Consider the following 25,431-nt stretch of genomic DNA (forward strand, 5'->3'; position numbering starts at 1 on the left):
CTGCAATGACTTGGGCACTGCGCTAGCTGGAAATCCACAAAATCTCTGTCCTCTACTCGCTTGTTAATCTCACAGCAATATCGGTGTCTGTAACAAAGGGAAAAGTGAAAAATAGTTTAAGAAATGAAGATACGTCACATTTAAACACAGATTTGGATTCATCAAAGTCTCTATCGGATACATACGGTTTGTCATGTGCACTCCTTCCCATTTGAAAATATTGACTTGGTTCCAAGATGCCAGCTTTCAAAATGACCACTGTGTTTGCCTTAGCAACATGACAAACAGGATGCTGTTCCCAACCACTGTTTTCCATTTATTCAGGTGTCTCCATACCTTAGGACCACCCTGTATATTACTATGTTGCTGTTATTATATAACTATTTCTAGTTTGTCTTCACCAGGATGGCAATGACTTTGGAGAAACATATGATGAGATGAAATTCTTCACACCACAAATTCTTATAATCACACTTAAAGTTGAAGAACCAAAAATAACTTTTGAGCCAGACCTGGAGAATTGTTGGAACCTAATCAAATTATGCTTCCAAGAGATTATTAGGAGTGCAGAAGGACTTCCTAAAGTATGTTTTGTAGACAAATTTGTGGGGGTGCGGGTAGCAAAAATAATTTCTGATATCATGGCTATCATAAGAAATAATGTATAATGCAAATGTCTCTCATATAGATACTGGACTGCTCAAAACCTCACTCATTACACCACATCATAGTCAATGCAGGTTCTCTTTTTCAGGTTAGGTGCACAGTAGCCGTACGTGCGAGTTGCACCTGAGAAACTCCGGTGGAACTCGCATCAGACAGCACAACGTCCATGTATACTGACTCATAGGCATTAATGGAATTACACAGTCAGCACAGAGCCTCAAAATGCGCTAGTGTGCCCGAGGTTTTATGCTTACATATATATTTTATGTGGCAGATTTGTTGCAAATTATTTCTGCAGCCAATACGCAGGGATTTCCACAACACAATGCTAAACATAATCGCTATTGCAGATTTGCTTTTAGCTACAGGAAACAGGCAATCTCCAGCAAACCTTCAACACTACATTTAATAGCAGATTTCATTTATTTCTTCGCCATTGAAGTCAATAGGAAAAATCAGCTGCAAAATTGATATGCTGCAAATGTTAAAATCCACACCACAGGTTAAATTCCATACAAGAAAGTTTCACAGCATTTTGTAAAATCACATCCACTGCAAATCTACAGGTAAAAGAAATGTTTAACTCTGTTCCATATGAATTTACACCTGGGGTTTGTTCACATCAATTGCAGGCCTCTTTCCCTGATATCTGTCCCAAAGATTCTGTCAGAAATCAAACTAGGATCTCCTGGGCTCCAATCGGTAGCTCTCACTACTGAGCCACCCAGCCTGTGGACACTTCCCCTGCATGATTCTCAGCCTTGTTCCCTGATCTCGGTTATCTAGTTCCTGTCTCCTGGTCCTGACCTTGCCTTTGTTCCTGATTGTGCTCATTATAAAAGCCTGACCCTGCCACTGCACCAGTGCATGATTATTGTGCTGCAAGCCTTAATCAAGCCCCAGGTTTACCTGCTCCTCTGCAATTCTACTGAGACTTTCTGGTGCCGACCCTTGGTTTCCCTTCTGACTATGCTACTCGCCTGATCCACCTGTACTGCAACTAGGCCTTCTAATACTGACCCCTGGATTCCCTTCTGACTTCACTCCATACCTGCAGCTACTGAATCTGAAGCTCCAATCCAATGCTAAAACAATGCTACAGATCCATTTGGATTGCCAAAACCAGCATACAGACAGAAACCCGAATGACACCACAGAATTCTATTACCCAAATGGACGGTAAGCAGGGTTTGTTATCGGTATTTGAGCCATAACTGACTATGCTATTCTCTCTATAACCATGATGGAACCCGGGGACAGAACCTGGGGATAGAGGCCTGAATGTCTTGTGTAAAATCCCTTATAGTCAGTGTTGATATGCTCCTATGGTTTGCCAAATCCTCTAATCTCATTAAAAACTGAACCATCACTGCATTAGGAACACCCACTCAATAATGGGCTTGTCCACCTTTTTAGGCGATCATGGCTTTCAGGTGTTGAGAAACTGATTCCATTGAGGTTCAGTGCTACAAAACAGAACCATACTCAACTTGACCCATACCCGCTCTGTCAGTTGGTGCACATTTTACAGAGAAGAGTTAGCAGACCTCATAGCCCTTTCCAGTATATCCCAGACATGTTCAATAGGGTTATAATCTGGGTAGTTTGGGGGCCAAGACACTGTGAAGAATTCATTGTCATGTCCCTAGTGATCCAAGTTTAATGACAGGGAGTGCTGCCCCATTGAAAAATGGCACAGTGGTCAGAGAAGATATGGGTGCAGATGATGAGCTAACTGATCCATGTAGTGTTCACCATTCAAGGACTGTGGTACAGTATGATGAGCAATAGTTCTAGGCCATGCCAAGAAAATAGCCCCAATCAGTAGAAATATGCAGTAAAGACTAGGCAGCATCAGATGGATCTTCAAAACAATTTTCCAATCTTTATTCCTCCAATAAAAGGTAAAACCTGCGACGTTTCGGTCACAATTGTGACCGAAACGTCGCAGGTTTTACCTTTTATTGGAGGAATAAAGATTGGAAAATTGTTTTGAAGATCCATCTGATGCTGCCTAGTCTTTACTGCATATTTCTATTGATTGGTTGGTCGTGATCCTGACTAAGCTGGGCTGCTGCATCCACCTGCTCCTCACCTGCATTGTTTGTAGTGGAATGACTGAGACTGGTCTGGAGTGAATCCATGTGAGTGCTGCTGTTGCCTTTATTATTCACTCTCAAGAAAATAGCCCCAGACCATGACACTACCATCACTAACTTGTTGAACCCCAACAGTGCACCCATCGGATATAACTATATAACTTCTATCCATATGGTTCAACAGGAAACGGGACTAGGCACTCCTGGCACCCTTCTCTCATGTGTCCGAAGCACTCCTGGCAAACCTTCTATTATGTGTTCGAGGCACTTCTGGTGACCTTCTCTCATGTGTCCAAGATCTATTGACACCTTTCCTACACCCATGCAAAGCTTTGTTGTTGATGATTTGGGGTCATCTAGAGCAGGGGTCTCAAAAACACCGGTCTGCAGACCAGGACCGGGCCGTTGGGGGTTTTTTGCCGGTCCGCGGCGAGGTAACTGGCGGAGGGTACTCTTGTATTATGTCGCCACCGAAAGTGGTGGGTGTCGACAAGTCTTAGGCTGCTTGACAGCCAGGTGACACCCCCACTTCCTGATTGGCTGCACTCAGGACTCCGGCTGCTGGCCTAATGTGCTTGTTCCCGGCGGCCGATGCTGTGAGGAATCCGGCCTGGGAAGAGAGGAGCGGGGACCCCAGGGACAGAGCAGCCGCCTGGAGCGCCCGCAGGGGGAATGGGACCGCAGATGACAGTGCTGCAAGCAAAGAGGAGCGTGGACCAATGTACAGCACTCCCTGCCGGCACTTGTCCCTGGCAGCTGCTGCTGTGAGTGACACAGTCCGGTGGGGGGGAGAGGAGCAGGGACCCCAGTGACACCCCAGGTGCGTGGAGCAGCTGCACTAAAAGTACACCACTCCCCGCCGTTGGCAGTGGCTGACCAGAGGGAACCCAGTGGAGGTGCCAGTCCACCGGGAACAGCTGCGGGGAGCTGAGTGACAGCAGTCCCGTGTGCAGCAGCTGAAGCCTGGATGGGGCGACCAGGGGGAATGCAAGTTGAGGTGGCAGTCCACCGGCAAGAGCTGCGGGGAGCTGAGTGACAGCTCTCCCGCCTGTAGCAGCCAAAGCCTGGATGGAAGAGCGGAGATGGCAGTGGCAGTACAGTGGCGGGGAGAGGTATGAGTTTTTCAGCATCTGGGAAAACAAGCTGGTCCCGCTGTGAATGTCCTCCCTGCCATACTATAGCCAATCGGAAGCTAGGGGCCGTACAGGGGGTGTTCACTCCACCAAAGCCCGCTCAGCCCCTGGCTTCCGGTCTTGTCAAAGTACAATAGTACCCTGGCGGTGAGCAAAGCACAGCGACACAAATTCAAACTGCTGATTGCCTGGCTGTAAGCTGTTGAAGCCGCCACTCACCCCATCGGCCGGGAGCTGACATCCCCGCTAAGCTTAAGGCGCTGTATAGGTGACAGTGGCCCCAGGAGGAACTAAACTCCAACCCCCTCCATAACCCCACCCCCACAAGACCAAAGCTCCGCCCCTATCCCACCGGGCCATGACAAAATGGTCTTGCTTGAAGCCTGTTCCTAGTGCAAAAAAGGTAGGGGACCACTGATCTAGAGCACCCTTTTTGGTCTTCGGCTATTGATCCCGAATAACCATAGACAGACAGCTGATTTGGGGTGATTTTCCCTCATCAGTGTGCAGTAGATGTCTGCCTTGGCTTACAATTCCCAGTCATTGTTTTAAGGCTTGTTTAAAATGTCTGACATTGACTTGCAGGAATGCTGCCTTCCAATAGGTGGTGGCTGCAGAGGTATAGTCCCATCTTTTTTTTATTTGCATATTTCGCAGAGGAGCATGTATGGCCTTATAAGTCTCCTCACACACCTTCTAGGTGCTCTCTTTAAGGAAAAACAACACCCTTCCTGACCCACAACTATAGGCTTCTTACTAGCCAAGCCGGAAACCTACTGCACACTGATGAAGGACAACCACCCCCAAAACAGCCATCTGTGTATGGTTATTCTGGCTTTGGCTCACAATTCCTAGCCATTGTTATAAGGCTTGCTTAAAAAGTCTGACATCGACTTGCAGGAATGCTGCCTTCCAATAGGGGACACTGCAGAGGTACTATTCCATCTTCCCATGATTGCAAGATGTCACGCACCAGCTGTTCCTAATGCAGTGGTCATTCAGTGTACAAGGCAATGTAATGACCCTAGAAATATTCACACAGGCTAATTACAGTAGGTCCCTAAAGCACTAGTTACTGTATGTCCATCTCAAAGGTTCAGTGCTACTAAGCAGAACCATCTAAATTTACTTTCCCGTCAGGATTCCAAATAACCTATGGTTCAAAATTATTATGATCTACAGTATTTCTACCCATTCCCAACTATTATACTGTAATATGTTAACATCTACTAGGTGCTTGCTTTGATTGATAGCTGTATAATGGGAGTACATACAGGGGTTACTTACTGTGAGCCATAGAGGAATACTGCTGTTTAAGAGTGTGTCTCTCTCTCTGGTGGATCTCAGTCATTCATGTATCACATGGCCTGTCATTCATCCAAATGAACATTTTTGCTGGAAATGTTTGCTTGACGATAGCTCTCCCTGTCAAAGTCAGCTGGCCAAGAATCTCAAGAGCCTCCACTGTAAAGAGGTGCTCTGTGATGAGAGAACTTCTTTATGTGGATTCCCAGTCACCTGCAATAGAGATCCATTGTTTTAATACTATTTCTGTCCCCCAGCCCCCACCAACACAAGTGATTTGGCATATTTTATAATTGCCACTCCATGTTCTACAGTAATACGATAAAGTGTATTCCTTTTTCAAAATATATCTATATTATACTACATATAAATGAGCAGTATTTTTTGTTTAGAAAAACACATAATTGCCAACCCTTAGTCACAATGTCCACTGGCGTATTTGACTTTTGAAATCCGTGCGTGGCACCCGCACGTGAGATTCGCAAATCAAGCCACCTATAGGGAAGCAAATTTGTTTTTATTTGATTTGCAGATGCCACCGCACGGATAATAAATCGCAGCATTCTCTTTTACCATGGATCACGTGCGGACGTGCTCCATTCATCTCTATGGGAGCGAGTGATCGGCAGTACATCTGTAGATACATATGCGAATTCACTGCGGATTTGAAGGTTAAAATCAATTAGGGAGGTGGGGAAAAAGCTGAGAGGTGAGGTTGCGGATTTTTTCCCGCAGATGATCCGCTGTGCATCTGCGTACATCTGTGCAGAAAAAAAATGCAATCCGCGATCTTCCGCAAGCAATAAAAAAAACAATTTAATGACTCACAGTGCATCCTCTGCGGAAATCCACATAAAAAAATCTGTGCGTGCCGTGGACATGAGGCCACTGAATGGATGAAAACTAAAAGATCAGCTGGAATATGCCTGCTGGGATCCCCCCGTTCCCACTGTCCTGAGAACGGGGATTCCACTTCTCCTGTCCTTACTGTAGGCCCTGTAGAGAGGAAGAGCTTGTGCAGTGCTGCTCTATTCATTTTCAATGGTACTGCCAGAGATAGTAAAGTTTAAAGCTTTCAGCTATTTCTGGCAGCCCCATTAAAATGAATGGCGTGGCGGTTGTACAAGCGTGAACTGTGCTGCATTCAGTGAGGAGCAATGGGTAAATAGGGCCCCCCGTTCTTTAAATCAGTGGGGGACCCAGCGGTCGAACCCCCACGATCTATCAGTTTTCACTCATCCAGTGGATCGGGAAAAACCTGAAAAAAACATGTAGTAACCAGAGTACCCTCCTCCAGTGAATTGCATACAATTTAGCGCTTATTGTCCCCAACTTTGGACACAAAAAAGACTGGAGAGCATATGGACACCGCCCTTCTGCTGTCAAATTTTCACTGATGTCTTAACATTGCATGGGCTATTCTCGTTGATGGAAATGAATCAGAATAGGACAGGTGTCACATTTCTGAATACCTCCATTGAATATAATGGGTCCATGTGGTTGTCCTTGTAAATTCTGTTTAATACCTGTATAGTACTGCGACATGAGAAACACCCATGTGAGTAAGGCCACAGTGCTGAGCAGCCATGCTACTGACTCATCAAGAGACCTGCAAAGTCCTTAATTCATTGAGGGAGTATGCACAAAACTGCATCAAAAATCGAAAAAAAAGTGTGGTTTTGCTGCATTTGCATTTTTTGACATAAGCATATGTCAAATAAAACTCACAAGGTTTTTTGCAATGTGGTTTTACCACATCCAAAGATCCTGGTAAATGCACCCTTACTTAAATCCAGATTTTATTTTCACTTACAGGTTGAAGTTGAGCTTTTTCCAGATCTTCAAGTAGAGAACCTTACTCTGAGCTCTGTAAAACAAGAGGAATCCTTGGTGTCTGAGTATATCAACAAAACCAGGGAGATTTTTACCATGAATGTAGTCGGCCCACAGAAGTAAGTCTGTCATGTCTGTAATAGTGTAGATGTATGAGGCCTCCTTCACACGGGTGACAAAGTCGCAGGATTTTTTCGCAATGCGACAATGCTATAAATCGCATGTATGTGAAGCCCATGCTTTTCTATGGGCTCCTTCACATTTGCGATGTTTTGTAGCATGCGGCATTGCTAGTCCAAAACCTCACTGGTTGCACAATATGCACGTGACAAGCAAGATTTTGAAGCCCATGTTTCTCTATGAAGCCTTCCTCTTTGTGCGATGCGACGTAACTTTGACAGTAGGAAATCCATAACTTAAGCCCTACCTGAAGGGGGAAAAAAAAGTATACATCACCTTACAAACGCTGTTTGGCACCGCTTCAGCTTCTTCCCAGTCCCCAGCACTGTTCTTCTTCATCTCTTCTGGCCGGAGATTGAAAAATTGAAAACTCCCTCCCCCTTCACTCCTTCTGTCATCTTCCCTCCAGCTGTTTGCAATGGGAGGAGAGGGAGGGGGCGCCCCGCTCCTCCCATTGCTGGCTGCAGACAAGGGGCGGGGAGTGTATGTGCTTAGCTCCGCCCATGTCCCGCCCACTTAAATTGCAAATAGCCGGAGGGAAGGAGAGAGAAGGTGAGCCAGAGAGGGGGAGGAAAGAGGAGGCAACAGCATTGTGGCCTCTGTGTATATGTGCCGGGCCCCGACGTCTGAACCGGCAAGAAACATTAGATTTTTGCGCCTGTTCACACGTTTTTATAGCGCCGGCGGGCGCACGTAAAAACGCCTACGTTCGTGGCAAAGAGCCCAAAAAACCCATTGGTAAGCATGGACTTCACATACATGCGTTTTGTAGCGATGTCACATCGCTACAATATCTTGCGATTTTGTAGCTGTGGGAAAGAGGCCTAACCCACATCAGATCTCGATAAATGAAAGATTACTTTTATAAATTGTGCAGTTCGTGGGGAACACAATGGCAGCCAAAATCATCAACCAATTGAGGTTCTCAACTGGATTCGGATTGGGAAATGTGAAGACAAGTGATTGCCCTCAGTGCCTTTGTTACAATGCCTACACAATCTGGCCACGAGGCCGGGCGTTGTCCTTTACCTGGAGGAACCCAGAGTCTACTGCACCAGAATGGCTCTGAGGATTTTGTCCCAGTACTTAACAGTGGGATAATGTGCAGGAAAACCAGGGGACCCATAGAGTACTGACAGATTCTTCACTGTCAGTGCACTATTGGTACCTTTCTTTTCCTGCATACTATCTGATTGCATCACAGAGGTTTTGTGCTGGTACACTTGGGATGAAAGCTGCTGACTGCATATTTGTGTGTTGTGGCTTTGCACAACCACCCCAGGTACAAATATTTAATTACCACTATTTCTTATCTTTGGAGCTCTGCCGCTCAACACTATAGAGCACTTTTTTTAATGTAATTGCAATATGTAACAGTAGTCAGGGTACCGATGGTTATCATGTGGAAGTTTGCCAATTTTAGTGTTCCTTGGCGAATACCAATCGAGCTGCATTGTGCTGACCAGTGAGAACATTGGGCTCATGCCACCCTTATGGTCTGCTTCTGGCCGTTTGGTCTGAAATAGTGTTGAGCTAAGAGTTCTGTTCGCCGTGAACCCATACCTCTGGTGGTTCTTCTCAACTAAACTCGTTAAAATTATTCCTACTCTTCTATACAAATAAAGGTGATTACTATGAAGAACAAACTCACACAAACACAGGGAGATCATACAAAAACTCATATGTTGAAACTCCAGATGCTGTCTGTGGTCAGATTTGAACTTATGACCCCAGCACAGCAAGGCAGCAATGCTACCCACTGAGCCACCATGCTTCTTCTTCCTCTGTTATCTGAAGCACAGTGTCTTCAACCTTATCACTGTGTGATTGTTCTCAGTGAGAGAAACCAAGTAATCTTGTAGATATGATACCTTTTATTGGCTAACAAAAATACATGATGTTATAGAAAGCTTTCGGGGATATCTTGTCCCCTTCGTCAGGCTAATGAATGAAATTAGTTTGGATGGCACATAATTATAATATACAAATGAAGAGGAGAGGAGAAAACATTGCTCTTGATCTAAATGAAGAGGAATGTGTTCTCCTTCCCTCTTCATTTGTATGTTATAACTTACCCGGCTTCGCCCGAGTTAATTTAGTACTGGTGTTTATCTGGTGTTTACACAGAAAATCTTATCAAGTCGTGGTTACTTTAGAGATACCGAGGAAAAACATATGTTCACCATTTTGCATAGTTCTCTGCGTTACCCAGGAAACACCACGGGGAGGTAACCATGCGACGTTTCCTTTATATAAAATAAAAGGTAGTAGGTTTTAGCATTTCCTTCCTGTAATTTTCTTCTGTTAAATAATTACTACCCCTCCCATCATCAGTCCAGACTTTTACCTCTGCCCACAGCACAGTACATGGTTGACAATAAGACAGCGGATGGAGTTGCTTCTAGTCAGATTTCCATAAAGATAAAGAGTGGAAAAGACAGGAACCATCCGGAGGAATATTTGCCACTTTGTGTGGGGCAGCGTGTCCATCAACAAGAATGAATTCAAGAGACATTTTGTTTACAAATAAATTCAGATAAGATAGATTTAATAGTTTTATGGGAAATAAATTACATTTTTTTCAAGATTCACAATTTTATTGTAAATTATCACGGATGGGCAATGAATTTCTCAAAAACGCCTGTCTATTACCGGAAGTTAAAGGCCTAACTTGGCGTGTGTGCCAAAATAACTTTCCTAGGCTTTATATATTTTTGAAAAAAACCCTCTCTCATAAATCGTATTTCTTGTTGATTTTCAGTGCATAGGCAGATAGAAGAGATATGTTTTCATTACATACAGGCCAGTTAGATTATTTCAGTGTATAGGCAGATAGAAGAGAGATTTTTCTCAAACTATGTAAAAATTTCCCTCCACAAATTGTCCACCTCACACGCTGCTCATTACACACAGGTCATTTAGATTTTTCTCAGTATATAAAAAGCAGATAGGAGAGAGACTGTATATGAAAATGCCACTACATAGAATGTCCACCTCACACACGCTGCTCATAACACACAGATCAGATAGATTCCTCTCAGTGTATAAGCAGATAGGACATAGATTTATCTCAGACTGTATGTGAAAATGTCACCCCACAGAATGTGCCACCTCACAAACACTCTCCCCTTATTTTTACCCTTAAAGGTAATGCCCCTTTTTATTCAAATTTCCTACCCAGACTGAAGGTTGCAGCCCCTTGTTATACTTAAAGGCATACTCCATCCCAGCAGTCCATATCCACTTCCACTTTACAGCCTTTCAATACATACGACAATCAGTTTTATTCCTGTCAGTATATACTCATATTTCTAAATGCATTTTGTTTTGCTGAGAAGATAACTGCCTCATATATTGCGGGGTACAGATATGTTATTAGTTACATAACATAGGAATGGTCATGCCAAATTTCAAGTTTGTGCAGTACAGATGTATGTTATTAGTTACATTACATAGGGGGTCACCTACTTTTATGCATAGGATTGAATAATCAAGTTGCAGCCCTTTAAATTTGCAATATTTAGTACGGAAAGAATGGTCGTAGCAAATTTCACATTTTTGCGGTAAAAATTTGTGTAATTATTTGTTGCATCGGGAAGTGAGTGAATTAGATTACGTACGTAAAATTTGGACGCTATTTCTTTTGCACTTAGAATTGAATAATCGAGCTGGGACTCATTAACTTTTCCTATTTATGACATAATCAATGCTCGTGAGAAATTTCATTTTTCTACGACATCGGGAAGTTGGAAAATTAGTGGTGAGTCAGTGAGTGAGTCAGTGAGTCAGTCAGTCAGTCAGTCAGTCAGTGAGGGCTTTCGTCTTTATATATATAGATTATGTGCCATCCAAACTAGTTTCATTCATTAGCCTGACGAAGGGGGCGAGATATCCCCAAAAACTCGCAGTAACATCATGCATTTTTATTGGCCATTAAAAGGTATCATATCTACAAGATTACTTGGTTTCTCTCACTGAGAACAATCACACTTTACTGGCTAACACTGTACCAAACTTTTTTTTCGTTCAACCTTATCACATAACATCATTTTATAGACAGTGGATATTTCATAGAAATGTATTTTTCAGCAATATTGAACAACCTCTAAAGCTATCTGGTTTCCTTTTCCCTTAGGTACCTAAATGTTTATAAAAAATACAGTGATCTTTTGAACAAAAAAGCTCAACAAGATGTTATGAGATTCCTTAAGGAGGAACATTCACTACAGGCCTTCACTAAGGTAATAAGAAATGAAAGGATCATGCTCATTAGGGCTCTTTCCCACAGGCGGATATACGGCGACGGCATTTTTAGGTTTTTACGCCCGCTCCGTATAAGTGCCTTAATAGGCGTTTTTCCGCGATCGCGCCCAGCGTTTTCTCATCCATTCACACAACCATGAGTGGTGTTTTTAGCGGAAAAAATACGACGCACCCTGGAAAATTCTTGCTCTGCCAAAATCCTCTGGATGCCTTCCAGTGTCTATATAGAGGCACCTGTAAGCTTTTTGCAGCGTTGGACACTGCATGAATGTCTCCCTTCTCTTTCCCTGGTCCCATAGGAGTCTATAGGACCCGCCGGCGTATATTGGCCAAAACATAGTTCCAGAACTATGTTTTGGCTGAGCGTATATGCGCCGGCCACGTATATGTTCTATTTTTCATGCTACTGGCATATTTACACGCCATATAATCACCCATGTGAATGAATGCATTGCAAACCAATGCTTCATATGGGTAGTGTATATACGCCTGGGCTTGAAAACGCTCTGTATATGCGCTTGTGGGAATAAAGCCTGAAGGAAGTTTTTGTTTTAGATGTCATTGTACTGTGTCATGGTCATTAGATTTATTATATATTCTATTGAACTATTACATAATGTGATAAAAGTGAGAAGCACAGCAATAAATTATGTATAGTACGTAATTTTCAAATGATAGTTTTAGTTTGGAACATAAATGCTTGTCCACCTATATATCTGTCTGTCTGTGCCTTATTTAGTAAGGGTGGCTGTACATGCACATAGATTACCACCATTTACTGTGCTGCACTTGTGTTTGCAGTTTGAAACCAGGACAGGTACAGCATGGCACTGAAAGGTAATCCACATGTGCTTACCACAACTCAACCACAACACATAAGGTCACTTAGAAGCTTCTTGAATTCTGGATTAACAGGATTTTCAATTGAGCTGAACTATCAACCACTATGGATTATTGGATCTTTATATAAAAACATTTGCCATTTACTAGGTTGTCATAAGAGGACATTTCCTTTAAAGAAATAATCTATACTTATGGTTCTTGTTCGGTGAAGTGGATATAGCCAGGTTTGTAGTGCAAAAAGTCTTTTTCTGTTATTAGAGGTTTTTACATAATAGCTTGAGACATGAATTAAAATCTGAGAGCATTTGCATCACGGCATATGTATCACGGGATGAATGGCTTGCATTGACTGCAATGGAAGCCGTTTGTGCGATTTTCGCACAGATTAGAACATGCTCCGATACTCCCCCTTGAGCGGAAAATCACAACTGATTTCCACTCGTGGACAGGGGAGAATTCTTTATCATAGCATATATATGGACGGATATTGCTACAAAATTCGCCGCGGGTGTCTGGCCACGAATTCCGCAGCTATAATCCATCCGTGGGCATTCTGCCTAACTAAAGACCCATTTAAAACACAACAATTATTGCTCAAAATTCACTTAAAAGCCATCTTTTAAACGATAACCGTTGTGTCTAAAAGCGCGGCTATTGTGCACTTTTCGTGCACTGTTCTTTCATCGCTCATTTCTAGCCAGCTAGAAATCAGCGATGAGCCTTATCAGCGCCGCATGCTGATAGCATTCTTTTAGCTGGTATCCCGCTGGCAGTTCAGCATATACAAAAGAGCAGTTGCATATACAAAAGAGCTGCATTGTTCTCAGAGCTATCCTGGTGGAATCCCGCTCCGCCTGCATTAACTCTTTGGTAGCTAATTAGCTACTTACAGTTATGCAAAGATGATCACTCAAAACTGTCGTTTGACCGAATTTTGAGCGATCATCGTTCCATGTAAATGGGCCTTTAGTTGTATTTCTAACATGCAATTAAACATCAGAGTCAGCAAAGCCCTAAGCAGTTCAGATATTTTATCTGTTTTATCTCAAGCTCACCTAATGTAACTAATGAAGCCCTTGATTAGTTGCATCAAGTGGGCTTGGGACAACACACCTGATTTGCAAATTTGGGGGATTCTGTTCAGGGGGTTGTATAATTCTTCGGGCACTTCCCCACTGGCGATACGACTTCCCTGCGATGCGAGAGTGAGTGAAAGCGCATGAGAATGGAACCAATGGTTTTCAATGGTTTCATTCTCATTAGCGATGTTTTCACTCTAACCTCGCATCGCAAAGCAGAATGTGCGCTATCGCCCATTGTTTTTAATGGGGCCGGCAGCAGCGCTGGTCCCATCGAAATCAATAGGGGAAGATCGTGACGCAGGCTAGGAATTTCCCACCACCCACCCCACCCGAGAGAGGAGAATGGGGGAAGAGGGGGCACATCTACATTAATTCACTCTCGCATCGCAGGGAAGTCGTATTGCCAGTGGGTAAGAGCCATTATGCTACAGGAGTCATTAAAAGTGTCACTTTGGTTGAATTTGGAGAAACCACTTGCTATATAAGTTGTGCTGTGCTATTTGAATTATTCTTGTTTAATTATATTTATACAAACTGCTAAAATTTTGCTTAGGACATTTGAAATATGATCACAGGCATAAGGCCAGTCTCACACGGGCAAATTCCATTTGCAGAATCAGCGATTGGCGTTTGCGTGGAGGATCTGAGGCAAAACACTGAAAAGCATGTAAAATCACTTTTTCGCTCACACCCGCGAATACGAACTGCATAATCCGCGAGCGAAGGAAAGATCACAGCATGATTTATTTTGCCACGGATTCCGCAGGGAGGCTGCCCAAACCACAGCCGTTACGCAATTAACATTGTGCAATACAGAAAATTCAGGCGGGGTCGCCGTTCGGCCTCACAGCCAGAATCCCCTGCAGGCTTTCCCCTTGCAGAATCCGGTCCGCCCGTGTGATCCCTGCCTACCTGTGCGCATGTAATTGTTTGTCAGATAGGTTTTACTGTACATTTTTACATTATATTGTGTTTTTTCTGCTGTGATTACTACTACTATATTCCCTTCACGTATTTGAGTTACTTAACTGTTTATTTGTTTTACACAGAAAATCAATAACTTATCACAGCTACAGGGAGAAATTGCATCTATGCATGTTACTGTTCCTCTGGCCATGTTCTGTTTGGATGCCTTGCGTCTCAACGAAGATCTCTGTGCCAGAGCCCAAAAACTGAAGGATCATCTTGTCCGGTTTGAAGTGGATGAAAACAGGGAGCTTAATAAGGGGTGAGATGTAATAACTAGATTATTTATTTCTTCTTGCTTATATACAATAGCACCAACATTCTCCATAGTGCTGCACACTGAGTGTAATCACTGACATTATCTTATTTCTCAATCTCAGACTTCATTAACACAAGTGTTTTTACGCGGCTATGTACCCGCGTTTTCACACCCGGCATTGGATTCGAATGCATTTATTCACACGGGCGATTTTGCGGCATGTAAAAACGTTGAACCGGAAAAAATAGAATATATGTGACCGAAATCAGCGACTGCTATTATACGCTGCGTGAAAAGATAGGTCTGAATCTATCTTTCAACCGATATACACTGCCAGCTCCCATAGACTCCTATGTGAGCTGGAAAAAAGGGCAGCGGAGGCAGTTTAGCAGCATCCAACACAGTGAAAAACGTATAGTTCCTCTATGTAGGCTTTTGAAGTAATTCCGAGGATTTATGCCAAACGAGGGATTTTTGGGCTGCGGCGTATTTTTTTGCTAATACATCACACTCAGCCGCGTGAATGGATGTAAAAACACATACCTCGTGTGAAAGAGCCCTTATGCACACACTGGGGCTTAATTCATTTAAACCCAATTAAACTATCAACGTGTTTCTGAAGTGTGGAATTAAACCAGAATCCCTGCAGCAAGTCACACAAGTACAGAGAGAACATACAACCACTGAGGGTGCTTTTAGACAGATTGACTGTCAAAAAAATTGTTTAAACAAGCAAAAGTGTTACCGGTTCCTAGACTCCGAGACGTAACGAAAGAGGGTAGGATCAAATCAATAGAAGAGATAGGAGGAGAAGGAGCCCTGGTAGCCGGTGCGTGGTTCCAACACATGCAACTAAACCATTTCATCCAAACGCAAGGTCAGGCTTCAGAATTAACGCAGCAACCCACACCATTTGAAGAGCTATGTGCGGGGTCTCCTGACAGGGGAGGTGAAATCTCCGTGGTCTACGACATGCTGATAACTGGGGAGGCGCGAGACACTGAGATGAGATTCAAAAAGGGCTGGGAAAGGGATCTGGGACGACACCTGGAGGAAAATGACTGGGCCAAATCGATAACCATGACTCATAAAATGTCGATCTCTGGTAAATACCAAGAGCTAAACTATAAAATTCTATCTAGGTGGTACCGGACCCCGGAACGCCTGGCTAAAATGTATCCCAACACCAGTAGTAGCTGTTGGAGATGTTCGGACAGCCTAGGGTCGATGATCCACATATGGTGGGCTTGCCCAAGGGTCTCCCCGTTATGGAAGGAGATAAACGCCCTATACAACTCTCTCACCCGGGGAAAAATATCTCTCACCCCGGAGATCGCCCTTCTTTCCATTCTACCAGGCTCTATAAAATCAAACAAGAAGGGAGTACTCAGATTCTTCCTATTGGCTGTAAGACAGGTGATACCCCAGTTATGGAACTCCACAGAACCCCCTACACGCCTGATGTGGGTAAAAGCCATGGACGATATCATGCACATGGAAGAACTGAGGGCGAAAGATGACTCTAAATACTCCGAACACTACGCCACATGGGCGACCTGGATAAGCTTCCGCTCATCCCCCAAATTCAGTCCATGGGTAACGAACGGTGTGTTCCAACCTTAAACATTAACAATAAATGCTAACATGACAGATGACATCTGCACCTGGAGGGCCGCCGCCGGTTGGTCATGCCCCTGCCCATTCTGACCCACATAGGGCCGCAAACGAACCCCCCCCCCCCCCCTCTACCTCCCCGATAACCCCCTCTGTACCTATCTTTTTCCCTCACCCAATGTTGTTCTCACCTTATTTTTTTTCCCTTTCATTATTTGCAAGGTTGGCGCTGGAGATGGAAGCCCGACGCCAAGTATATAGCTGGAGTTGGGAGGCTCACCCTCCCCACCCAGAAACCTAAGCACATTAAATTCTAGGTTATTTGGTTACATTATATTAATAAATGTTAAGTATGAAGGCACACATATCTGACTTGGGTACACCTAAGGAAGAACCTAGATAAATAATTAAAGGAGTAAATACAGATGTTGAGGGACTTCCGACAATACTGTATTGCGCCAATGATAGTTTTTATTAATACTTTCTTTTCTTTCTTTCTCTGTTTGTTTGTTGTCTAATGAGAAATTCCAATGCAAATATGACTGACTGTATACCTTACTGATTTTCAATAAAATATATATTGAACATAAACAAGCAAAAGTGAACAATAATGTTCTATCTAGACGCAAGACAACTGAGCGACGAACGATAATGTCTCGCTTTTCATTCAGGCCTCATTCACATGAGCGCTGTTTTAGTGCAGTATAGGCGTGTGAAAAGATTGCGGCTATACTGCACTAAAGATCACGTGAACGGGGGATTTCCAGCTATTTTAATTAGCCCATTCACACGATCAGAGTTGCGTGGTGCATGTTATCCAGCTCCCATAGAAGTCTATGGATAGCACGCACCAAAGATTGGTCAGGTCCTATGTTTTCTCGTACCACGGACCTTAGATGCAAGCTTTGCAGTCGCATGTTCCATCTTTGTTAGATGCTGGTATATAGTGCATCTAAAATTCTTTCAACTGAACGCTTCTGTAGGAAACCATTGGTTCTTATAGAAGTGCCCTTTTCACGCGCCTCTAATGCGCTAAAACAGCTTGCGTGAACGTGGCCTCATCGTTCATTTTAAAAAAACCATTGTTGGCTTGTTCACTTGTAATTCGGTTTAAACAGCAATCATTCAGTTCCTCTCATTGGCTTATACAGTGAGTGAATGTGACAGCCTGAACGATTCTCATTTGAGCGAGCCAAAGATGCATCTGCCTGTAAATAGGCTACACTGGAGTACATGAGCTAGTGTCACTCACTCATTAGCTCGTTCAAACGAGAACCAGCTTGTCTACAAGGACCCTTACAGAGGTTGCTGAAGGTAGTATCACAGTCTGGGACCCCAGTGGCACAAGTCAACAATGGTAACTACTGGGCCTTTATACTGGGTAAATTAGTATTAATACTGCTCTATTAAGTAAGGCCTCATTAACACGAGCGCTGTTTTAGTGCATTAGAAGCGCACAAAGAAAGTACTTCTATTAGAACCAACAGTTTCCTATAGAACCGTTCAGATGAAGGGATTTTAGACTCGCTAAATGCTCGCACCTAACAAAGATCGGACATGCGACTGCAAGGCTCACATCTAAGGTCTGTGGTGCAGGAAAACATAGGACCTGACGTATCTTTGGTGCGTGCTTTCTATAGACTCCTATGGGAGCTGGATAACACGCACCTCTGATCGTGTGAATGGGCAATTTCATAGCTAATTAAAATAGCTGGAAATCACCCGTTCACACGATCTTTAGTGCAGTATAGCCGCAATCTTTTCACATGCCTATACTGCGCTAAAACAGCGTTCGTGTGAACGAGGCCTAATAAAGTAAGCCAAATTAAATTAAGGGAATCAGGTACAAATAACCTTAAGACCTGCTCTTCCAAATGGTATATCAATATTGGCCAAAAGATGATATAGTAAATATACATTTAATAAAACCTTTACTCATTACACTTTAAAGGACAGCAACGTTTACCTACAAATAAATATAAACTCACATTTAAAAGAACAAACAGAACAGTCTCAGCAGGCTACAGAATCTTGTCCAATGGTAGTCCAAGCCACAGCAGGTCTAGTCGCATGATGATCCATAGCAATCCTATTATTACAACATGGGAGATAGGAACATATTTCTCACCTTATTAAACTCTTAAATTGCGGACTGTCTGAATGCTAAGCCCTGCCACAGGGTAATTGTCACAGATGGGAGATGGGGAAACCCCGATCGTTCCCGCCTCTGTCACCAATTGTCATAGATCGACTAAACCAAGCACTCTCACTGCTGCAAACACTTGTTACGGCAGAGCCTTAATCGATCACTCTAGCGGAATTGCAAGCATGGAGATGTTAAAATACAGGTGGATTTGTACCCAGCTTTCTCAGGCTTCTGCACGCATGCAAAACAAAAGCGCAAATTACCCCCCGATCCGGTCTAATGACTCCCACACTCTACAATACCCACACACACTGGCTGCCACCACCAGCTTTTGTTTCCTAGGTAAGCAGATCTTTTTTTAAAAAGGCCAGCAGTGCTCAATATATATATCACACTCCTTCTTCTAATTCTAAACTAAACAGATAAGCGGAGCCAGGAGAATGGAAGGGGCTTATTCACCCTAGTCCAGGGGAATGTCAGACAATTGCATTCTAAATGCGAATATTTAAAAGGCAGGGGGACTGAGAAACTTATAACTACATTCTAACAACTCAAGGCATGAATAGTATTAAAGTGATACAAAAATGGATAACACATGCAGCCAAAATGGCGGGCGCTCCAGCAGTTTCTATATCACAGTAACCATCCCGAAAAGGGCAACCTTGTTCAGAACCTGCCCTTTTCAGTAGGATGATCTAAGTAGTGTGCTGCCATGTTACATCAGCTAAATCTACACAGAACTAACAAGTCTTAAGGCCTCCCTCAAACAGGGAGTTTGCAAAACGCTGCCTTTTCAGCTGTGTTTTCAGCACAGCTGAAAATGCTTCCTATTCATTCCAATGGATAGCGGCGATCACAAAAAAGTTTTTAAAAAGTTGAAAAAAAGTTAACTTCACCTCCCCTCATGGATCGGATCCATGAGGAGAGGTGAAAATACTCACCCCGGGTCCTCCGCCATGTCCCGGTCTTGCGGGACCTGAAGTCCCCTTCTGCGCATGCGCGCCCGATGATTGCACAAAGGGGCATAGGTCCTGGGATATTTAAAATCCCTCTGCTCCTGGCTACCATGTGTAGCCAGGAGCAGAGAAAGGTAATCAGGGACATGATCACTGTTATCCCATGGATAACAGTGATCATTTAAAGTTAAAAAAGTTGTAAAAACTAAAAAAAGTTTGAAAAAGTAAAAAAAAAAGTTTAAAAAGCTCACGTTTCATCTCCTCCCACGGATCATATCCATGAGGGAGGATGAAATTACGTCCCTAAGGCCCCCAGATTTATCGGCGGACCTTACCCCAACTTCTGCGCACGTGTCTGTCGCCGAAATGGCAGGCGCATGCGCAAAAGTCGTGGATTGCCAGGGTGATTTAAAATCTCCCTGCTCTTGGCTACAAAACTTAGCCTAGAGCCTGGAGATTTCACAGGGGGGCCGCAGTAAGCGGTTCCTGATCACGTGTTCGCCGTTATCCAATGGATAATAGCGATCACGTAAAAATTTTAAAAAGTTGAAGTTTCATCTCCCCTCACCCATGTGATCGGTGAGAGGAGATGTAACTTTTTACCGGAGGTCACTGTATTTGAACCCCGACGCGTTCCTATTCCGTGGACCTTCCAGACATTCTGCAAATGTGACCGCCGGCAAAATGCTGGACACATGCGCAGAAGGCGGGGAGCCCAGGAAACCTAAAGTCTCCTTGCGTTGGTCGCCGAGAGCCTGGAGCGGTCTCCGGTCACATGATAAAAAGATAGCGATCTACCTTTGGCCGGTCTCACATGACCGGATAGGAATTACGGATTACACATAAGTCTGATCCGCGGTAATACGCAAATCAATCGCATTGGATTACACAATTCCACTCACATTAGTACAAAAAAAGTACAAAAGGTACAAAAAAAGTTTTTAAATTGACATAATTGCCAAAAAAATTTAAATAGTAATTTTTTCCTTCTGCTTTGCGTAGATTCATTCAAATACTGTGGGATCAAAATATGCAGTACACCCCTAGATGAATTCAATAAGGGGTCTAGTTTTCAAAGTGGGGTCATTTGTGGGGGTTTTCTATGGTTTTGGTCGCTCAACAGCTCTACATGTGTGCTATGGGGCATAAGAGGCCTTTAAGCAAAATTTCTGTTCGGAAAGCCACTGACTACTCCTTTCATTTTGGGCCCCTTTGTTTATCCAAACATACGATTGGGGCCACAATAGGTATGTCTGTGAACACGGGAGAAACGGGGGTATCCTTTTTGGGGTGTCAATCCTCATTTTCATGGGCACTATAGGAAAAAAATATGTCTTTAAAATGACATATATGTAAAAATATGAAATTTTATTTTTTCTCCTCTAAATTGCATTAATTCCTGAAAAAAAACTATGGGGTCAAAATACTCCTGACACCCCTCAGTGAATACATTAAGGGGTGTAGTTTTTAAAATAGGGTCATTTGTTGGGGCACCTATCATTCTGACAGCTATGAGTCTTTGCAATCTTGGCTTGATGTAGGAAAACAAAGTGTTCCTCAAAATGCTGAATAGTAATGTTAATTTTGTACGTCTCCTAGAGGGTTAAAAAAAAACCTCAAGTTTTTCAAACGTGCATTCAGAATAAAGTAAACAGATGGAAATATATATCTTAGTAAAAATTAGTACAGTATGTTTGCACATATTTGAGATATTACAGTTGAAAATGTGAGATTTTTTTCAACATTTTTCCAATATTGGCACTTTTAGTAAATATACACAAGTTATATTGGTCTATTTTCACCACTTAAATGAAGTACAATATGTGGTGAAAAAACAATGTCAGAATCACTTGGATATGCAAAGCCTTTACGGAGTTATGATATGTTAAAGGGGTTGTTCCGCGCCGAAACGTTTTTGTTTTTTTTTCAATAGCCCCCCCGTTCGGCGCGAGACAAACCCGATGCAGGGGTTAAAAAAGAAAACCGGATAGTGCTTACCTGAATCCCCGCGCTCCGGTGACTTCTTACTTACCTGGTGAAGATGGCCGCCGGGATCTTCACCCTCGGTGGACCGCAGGTCTTCTGTGCGGTCCATTGCCGATTCCAGCCTCCTGATTGGCTGGAATCGGCACGTGACGGGGCGGAGCTACGAGGAGCCACTCTCCGGCACGAGCGGCCCCATTCAGAAAAGAAGACGACCGGACTGCGCAAGCGCGTCTAATCCGGCGATTAGACGCTGAAAATTAGACGGCACCATGGAGACGAGGACGCTAGCAACGGAACAGGTAAGTGAATAACTTCTGTATGGCTCATAATTAATGCACAATGTACATTACAAAGTGCATTAATATGGCCATACAGAAGTGTATACCCCCACTTGCTTTCGTGGGACAACCCCTTTAAATTGACAGATGTCAGATTTCCAAAATTTGGCTCCGTCACTAAGGCGCAAACAGGCTTTGTCACTAAGGGGTAAACATAACGAAAACCCAGCGATCCGACGATGATTCTTATGGCGACTGAAGCTGAACGAAGAACAAGAAGCGCACGATTCTTGCTCTACATTCAGTCATTTGCTCATGTTTAACTGAACCATAATTCATTTGAACGATTTTTGGAACGATAGTCGTTCCGGTTAAACACCCCGTCGGACTGCAGTGTTTATATATAGCGATGTGATGAAGCTAACCCTTCAAACCCTGCAAGATGTCTAAGTGAACCTTACTGCAAAACTGATTGTCAGCCCAATACACATGCATTTAAGGGCTTATTCAGACGACCGTATATCGGCTAGGTATTCACGCCGGCCGATATACGTCGTCTCTCTCTGCAGGGGGACGAGGCTGGAAGAGTCGGGAGCAGTGCACTGAGCTCCCGCCCCCTCTCTGCCTCCTGTTCACCCCCTCTCCGCCCCTCTGCACTATTTGCAATGAGTGGAGGCAGGGCAGGGTGGAACTAAGTTCTGGGAATTAGCTCCGCCCCATCCCGCCTTCCCTCAATGCAAATAGTGCAGAGGAGCGGAGAGGGAATGGAGAGTTGGTGGAGAGGGGGCGGGAGCTCAGAGCACTGCTCTTGGCTCTTCCAGCCTCCTCCCCCTGCAGAACGGGACGCCGTATAGCGGCCGGCGTGAATACGCGGCCGATATACGGTCGTCGGAATAATCCCTAAAGGAAACAAAATCTCCCCCCAGGTGTCCATAGCTTTTACACATTTATTTCAGAAAGAAAACTATTGGTTATAAAGAGCTGGTATAGCATTCATGTACAACCTCTACAGTATGTAATAAAAATGCATAATCCATGAGTGATACGGTGGTTGTTTCCCTTTCATCCTCTGTCATTTGTTCCGTGTTCTGCGGTAATGTCACCTTTTAGACTTGTTAGTTCTGTGCAGGTCTGTTTGATGTAACATGACAGCACTGTTATGTTTAATTACATGCCGTTTGATGTTGTGGGCTTTGATTAATGTGAGATTAAAAACATTTAAAATGACCGCACAAGGAGAAATTATTTCCTTTACTACGTTCTAAATGGACATGTTATGTGATATGCTGATCCTTGTGACATAAGTAAATTGAGAATTTATTCATGATGTTATTTAACCCATTAAGGACCAGACACGTTTTAGGGATTTTACCCATGTGGCGGTTTTACTGCCCTATTTTTTTTTCCTTTAGCTACCAAAATTATTTTTGCTGCATTTTTTCCCCATGACATATAGGGCTTTTTTAAAATATCTTTTTCAGTGACTTTTTTCCCGTTTTTCTTTTAGTTTTATTGGGGGTAAAAAGCTAAAAAAAATTATTTCTTTAACATTTATAGTTTTTTTTTAATTAGAATATTTACGCTAAAATAAAGTATGGGAATGGGTTCCTCTTTTTGTTTCGGATGTTTTGATATATAATATGTATGCGCATACAGTGACGATTTTGGTTGGCGTCAACTTTGGGTTATTTTCTTTCTTATGTATATATTGCTGTTTTAGGACCTGTTTACACGGCCGTAGGTGTTGTATGTGTGCCCTCCGGCACCGTAAAAACGGCAAAGGGCCCGGCACATATACACCGAGGCCACGTACGCTGGCAGTACTAGCTTGACGAAGACCAGGTGGGTCGAAACATTGCAGCTGTCTGCCTGACTTTCTTGCTTGTGAAGCGGAATAAAGCTGGTCCCTTTGGGGACTGTGAAAACGACAACTCGTTTGCTGCTGGCATCTATTCTTGATTGTTCCTCTGGCTTGGGGTCCTTTTTGGTTTGGGACCGTTTGGACCAGCGTGCAATATACCGCTCCGCCAAGGTTGGGGACTTTTGAGAGTGCTGCTGTAATCTTTAGCTATTTGTCACAAAAACTCAAAGATGGTGGCTCCTCCGAAGTAAGAGAGCGGGGCATCAGTGCATTTCTAAGGGAATGCAGAGGGGCCAGGCCAGGAGTCCTGACTCCTGAGCCATTTTAGACTTACGCCTTTGCTTTTCTCTTTCATTATACTCCCTTTTCCATGACTGTTTTTTTTATGAACTGTGAACTCTCTAGGTGATCATGGGTGTTCATCACACTATACCTTTTTTCAACTATGTAGCACTTTCCTATACAGTAAGCCACCAATTAAAAGTGTATTTCTTTACAATGGGCGACATATGTCACTGTATGCTTTTACAGTGGAATACGTTGTAGCTCAAACACAGTCTGCACAGAGCCTTAGTTTGATATAATGGCCGCTGCAGTGCAAATGTACTGTAGTATTACATGCTGGCCATTAAAATGAGTGAACAGACATGTAATACCTGGACAGGCCGGGTCTGCCAGAGCGAGAACTTCTCTTACATAGTGGCTTCCTATCTTGCCTCATAGAGGGAGCCAAGGGCGTAACTATAGGGAATGCAGGGGATGCGGTTGCAGCATGGCCGAAGAGCCTTAGGTGGCAATAAGTTCTCTTCTTTCCATATAGGGAGCCCAGTACTATGTATAAAGCATTATTGTGGGGGCCCTGTTGCAGATTTTGCACTGGCGCCCAGGAGCTTCACGTTACGCCTCCTCTTCTCCCACTCCTCCCCCTTTTATGAAGTTTGTATGGAAAGGTGTTGACACTGTGAACCAACCTCTGTAAAGAAGATACTGAGATAGTAGCTGTGTGGTGCTCACAAATGGCCTTTTTAACTTTACCTTTCCAGTATTTGTTTGAAGTACAGCAGAATCGCAGACAGAGTCAACGAGATGCCAGCGACCACTGAAGATCTGGTTGCTCTTGTTAACTTCTTGAGGACTTCAAGTGATGTCACGGTTTATAAACTGAAGGATGAGATTGCAGAGGCAGCGAGTCGATTAGCGTTTCTTCTGGATTACGCAACTCTTCATTGTAAGTTTTATACAAGACCAAAGGTTTGTATTGTCCTTTTACCGGACAGAAGTGACATGTTCAGCCTCTATGAATATCTGGATACAACTTCAATTAGTAACGTTACAGAAGCCCTGACATGTTGATCGGTATTTTCCAGACTCATCTAACTTTTGTTAATATACTTGTAAGTGCAAAACTAAACTTCCACCAAGCCTGTTTGAAATGCAAGTCAATAGTGGCAGCTATAGGAAAGAAATATATGTATGTATGCAAAAAAGCATAAAAAACCAACAAGACCTTAAAGGAGGCTTATCTAATCGGTTTTCACTGGTCCAAAATTTATCAATGGTCTATGTACCATTAGCTGATTAACCTATAAAAGCAGTTGTGTTTGTAAAAAACATCGCAAATCTTGGAGCACAGCTTTGTGTGCAAAAATGTGTGACTTTCTTCAACATACACCACACTGTCCACTTTAAAGGTGGGGATTAGAGGAAGGGGTGTGGTCTCTGACAGTTCAATAAACTTACTATAATTAGTTTTAAAAATTGTTGTAAATCAGTATTTCCTAAAATCCAGTCCTCATAAACCCTCACAAGTCATGTTTTCAGGAGTTCCCCAGTGTTGCACAGGTGATGTAATTATTGTTGGTACCTCAGAATTGCCACAGGTGTTCTTACCATAGGATATCCTGAAAACATATCCTGTTGGGGGTGCTGAGAACTGGAGTTTGGGAAACACTGGTGTAAAT

The 25,431-nt window shown here is 43.3% G+C and overlaps 1 protein-coding gene across 1 annotated transcript in view; it reads left to right on the forward strand.

The window, feature by feature from the left end:
* DNAH3 (dynein axonemal heavy chain 3) overlaps positions 1-25,431 on the forward strand; it is a 379,066-nt gene that overhangs the window by 104,666 nt on the left and 248,969 nt on the right. The window contains exons 10-14 of the mRNA XM_066576291.1: positions 405-584; positions 7,019-7,155; positions 11,352-11,457; positions 14,454-14,632; positions 24,514-24,698. Of these exons, the coding sequence (XP_066432388.1) occupies positions 405-584; positions 7,019-7,155; positions 11,352-11,457; positions 14,454-14,632; positions 24,514-24,698 (787 nt within the window). The remainder of the gene's footprint in view (positions 1-404; positions 585-7,018; positions 7,156-11,351; positions 11,458-14,453; positions 14,633-24,513; positions 24,699-25,431) is intronic.

This window comes from Eleutherodactylus coqui, chromosome 8 (genome assembly GCF_035609145.1).
Source record: "Eleutherodactylus coqui strain aEleCoq1 chromosome 8, aEleCoq1.hap1, whole genome shotgun sequence".
Classification (NCBI taxonomy): domain Eukaryota; kingdom Metazoa; phylum Chordata; class Amphibia; order Anura; family Eleutherodactylidae; genus Eleutherodactylus; species Eleutherodactylus coqui.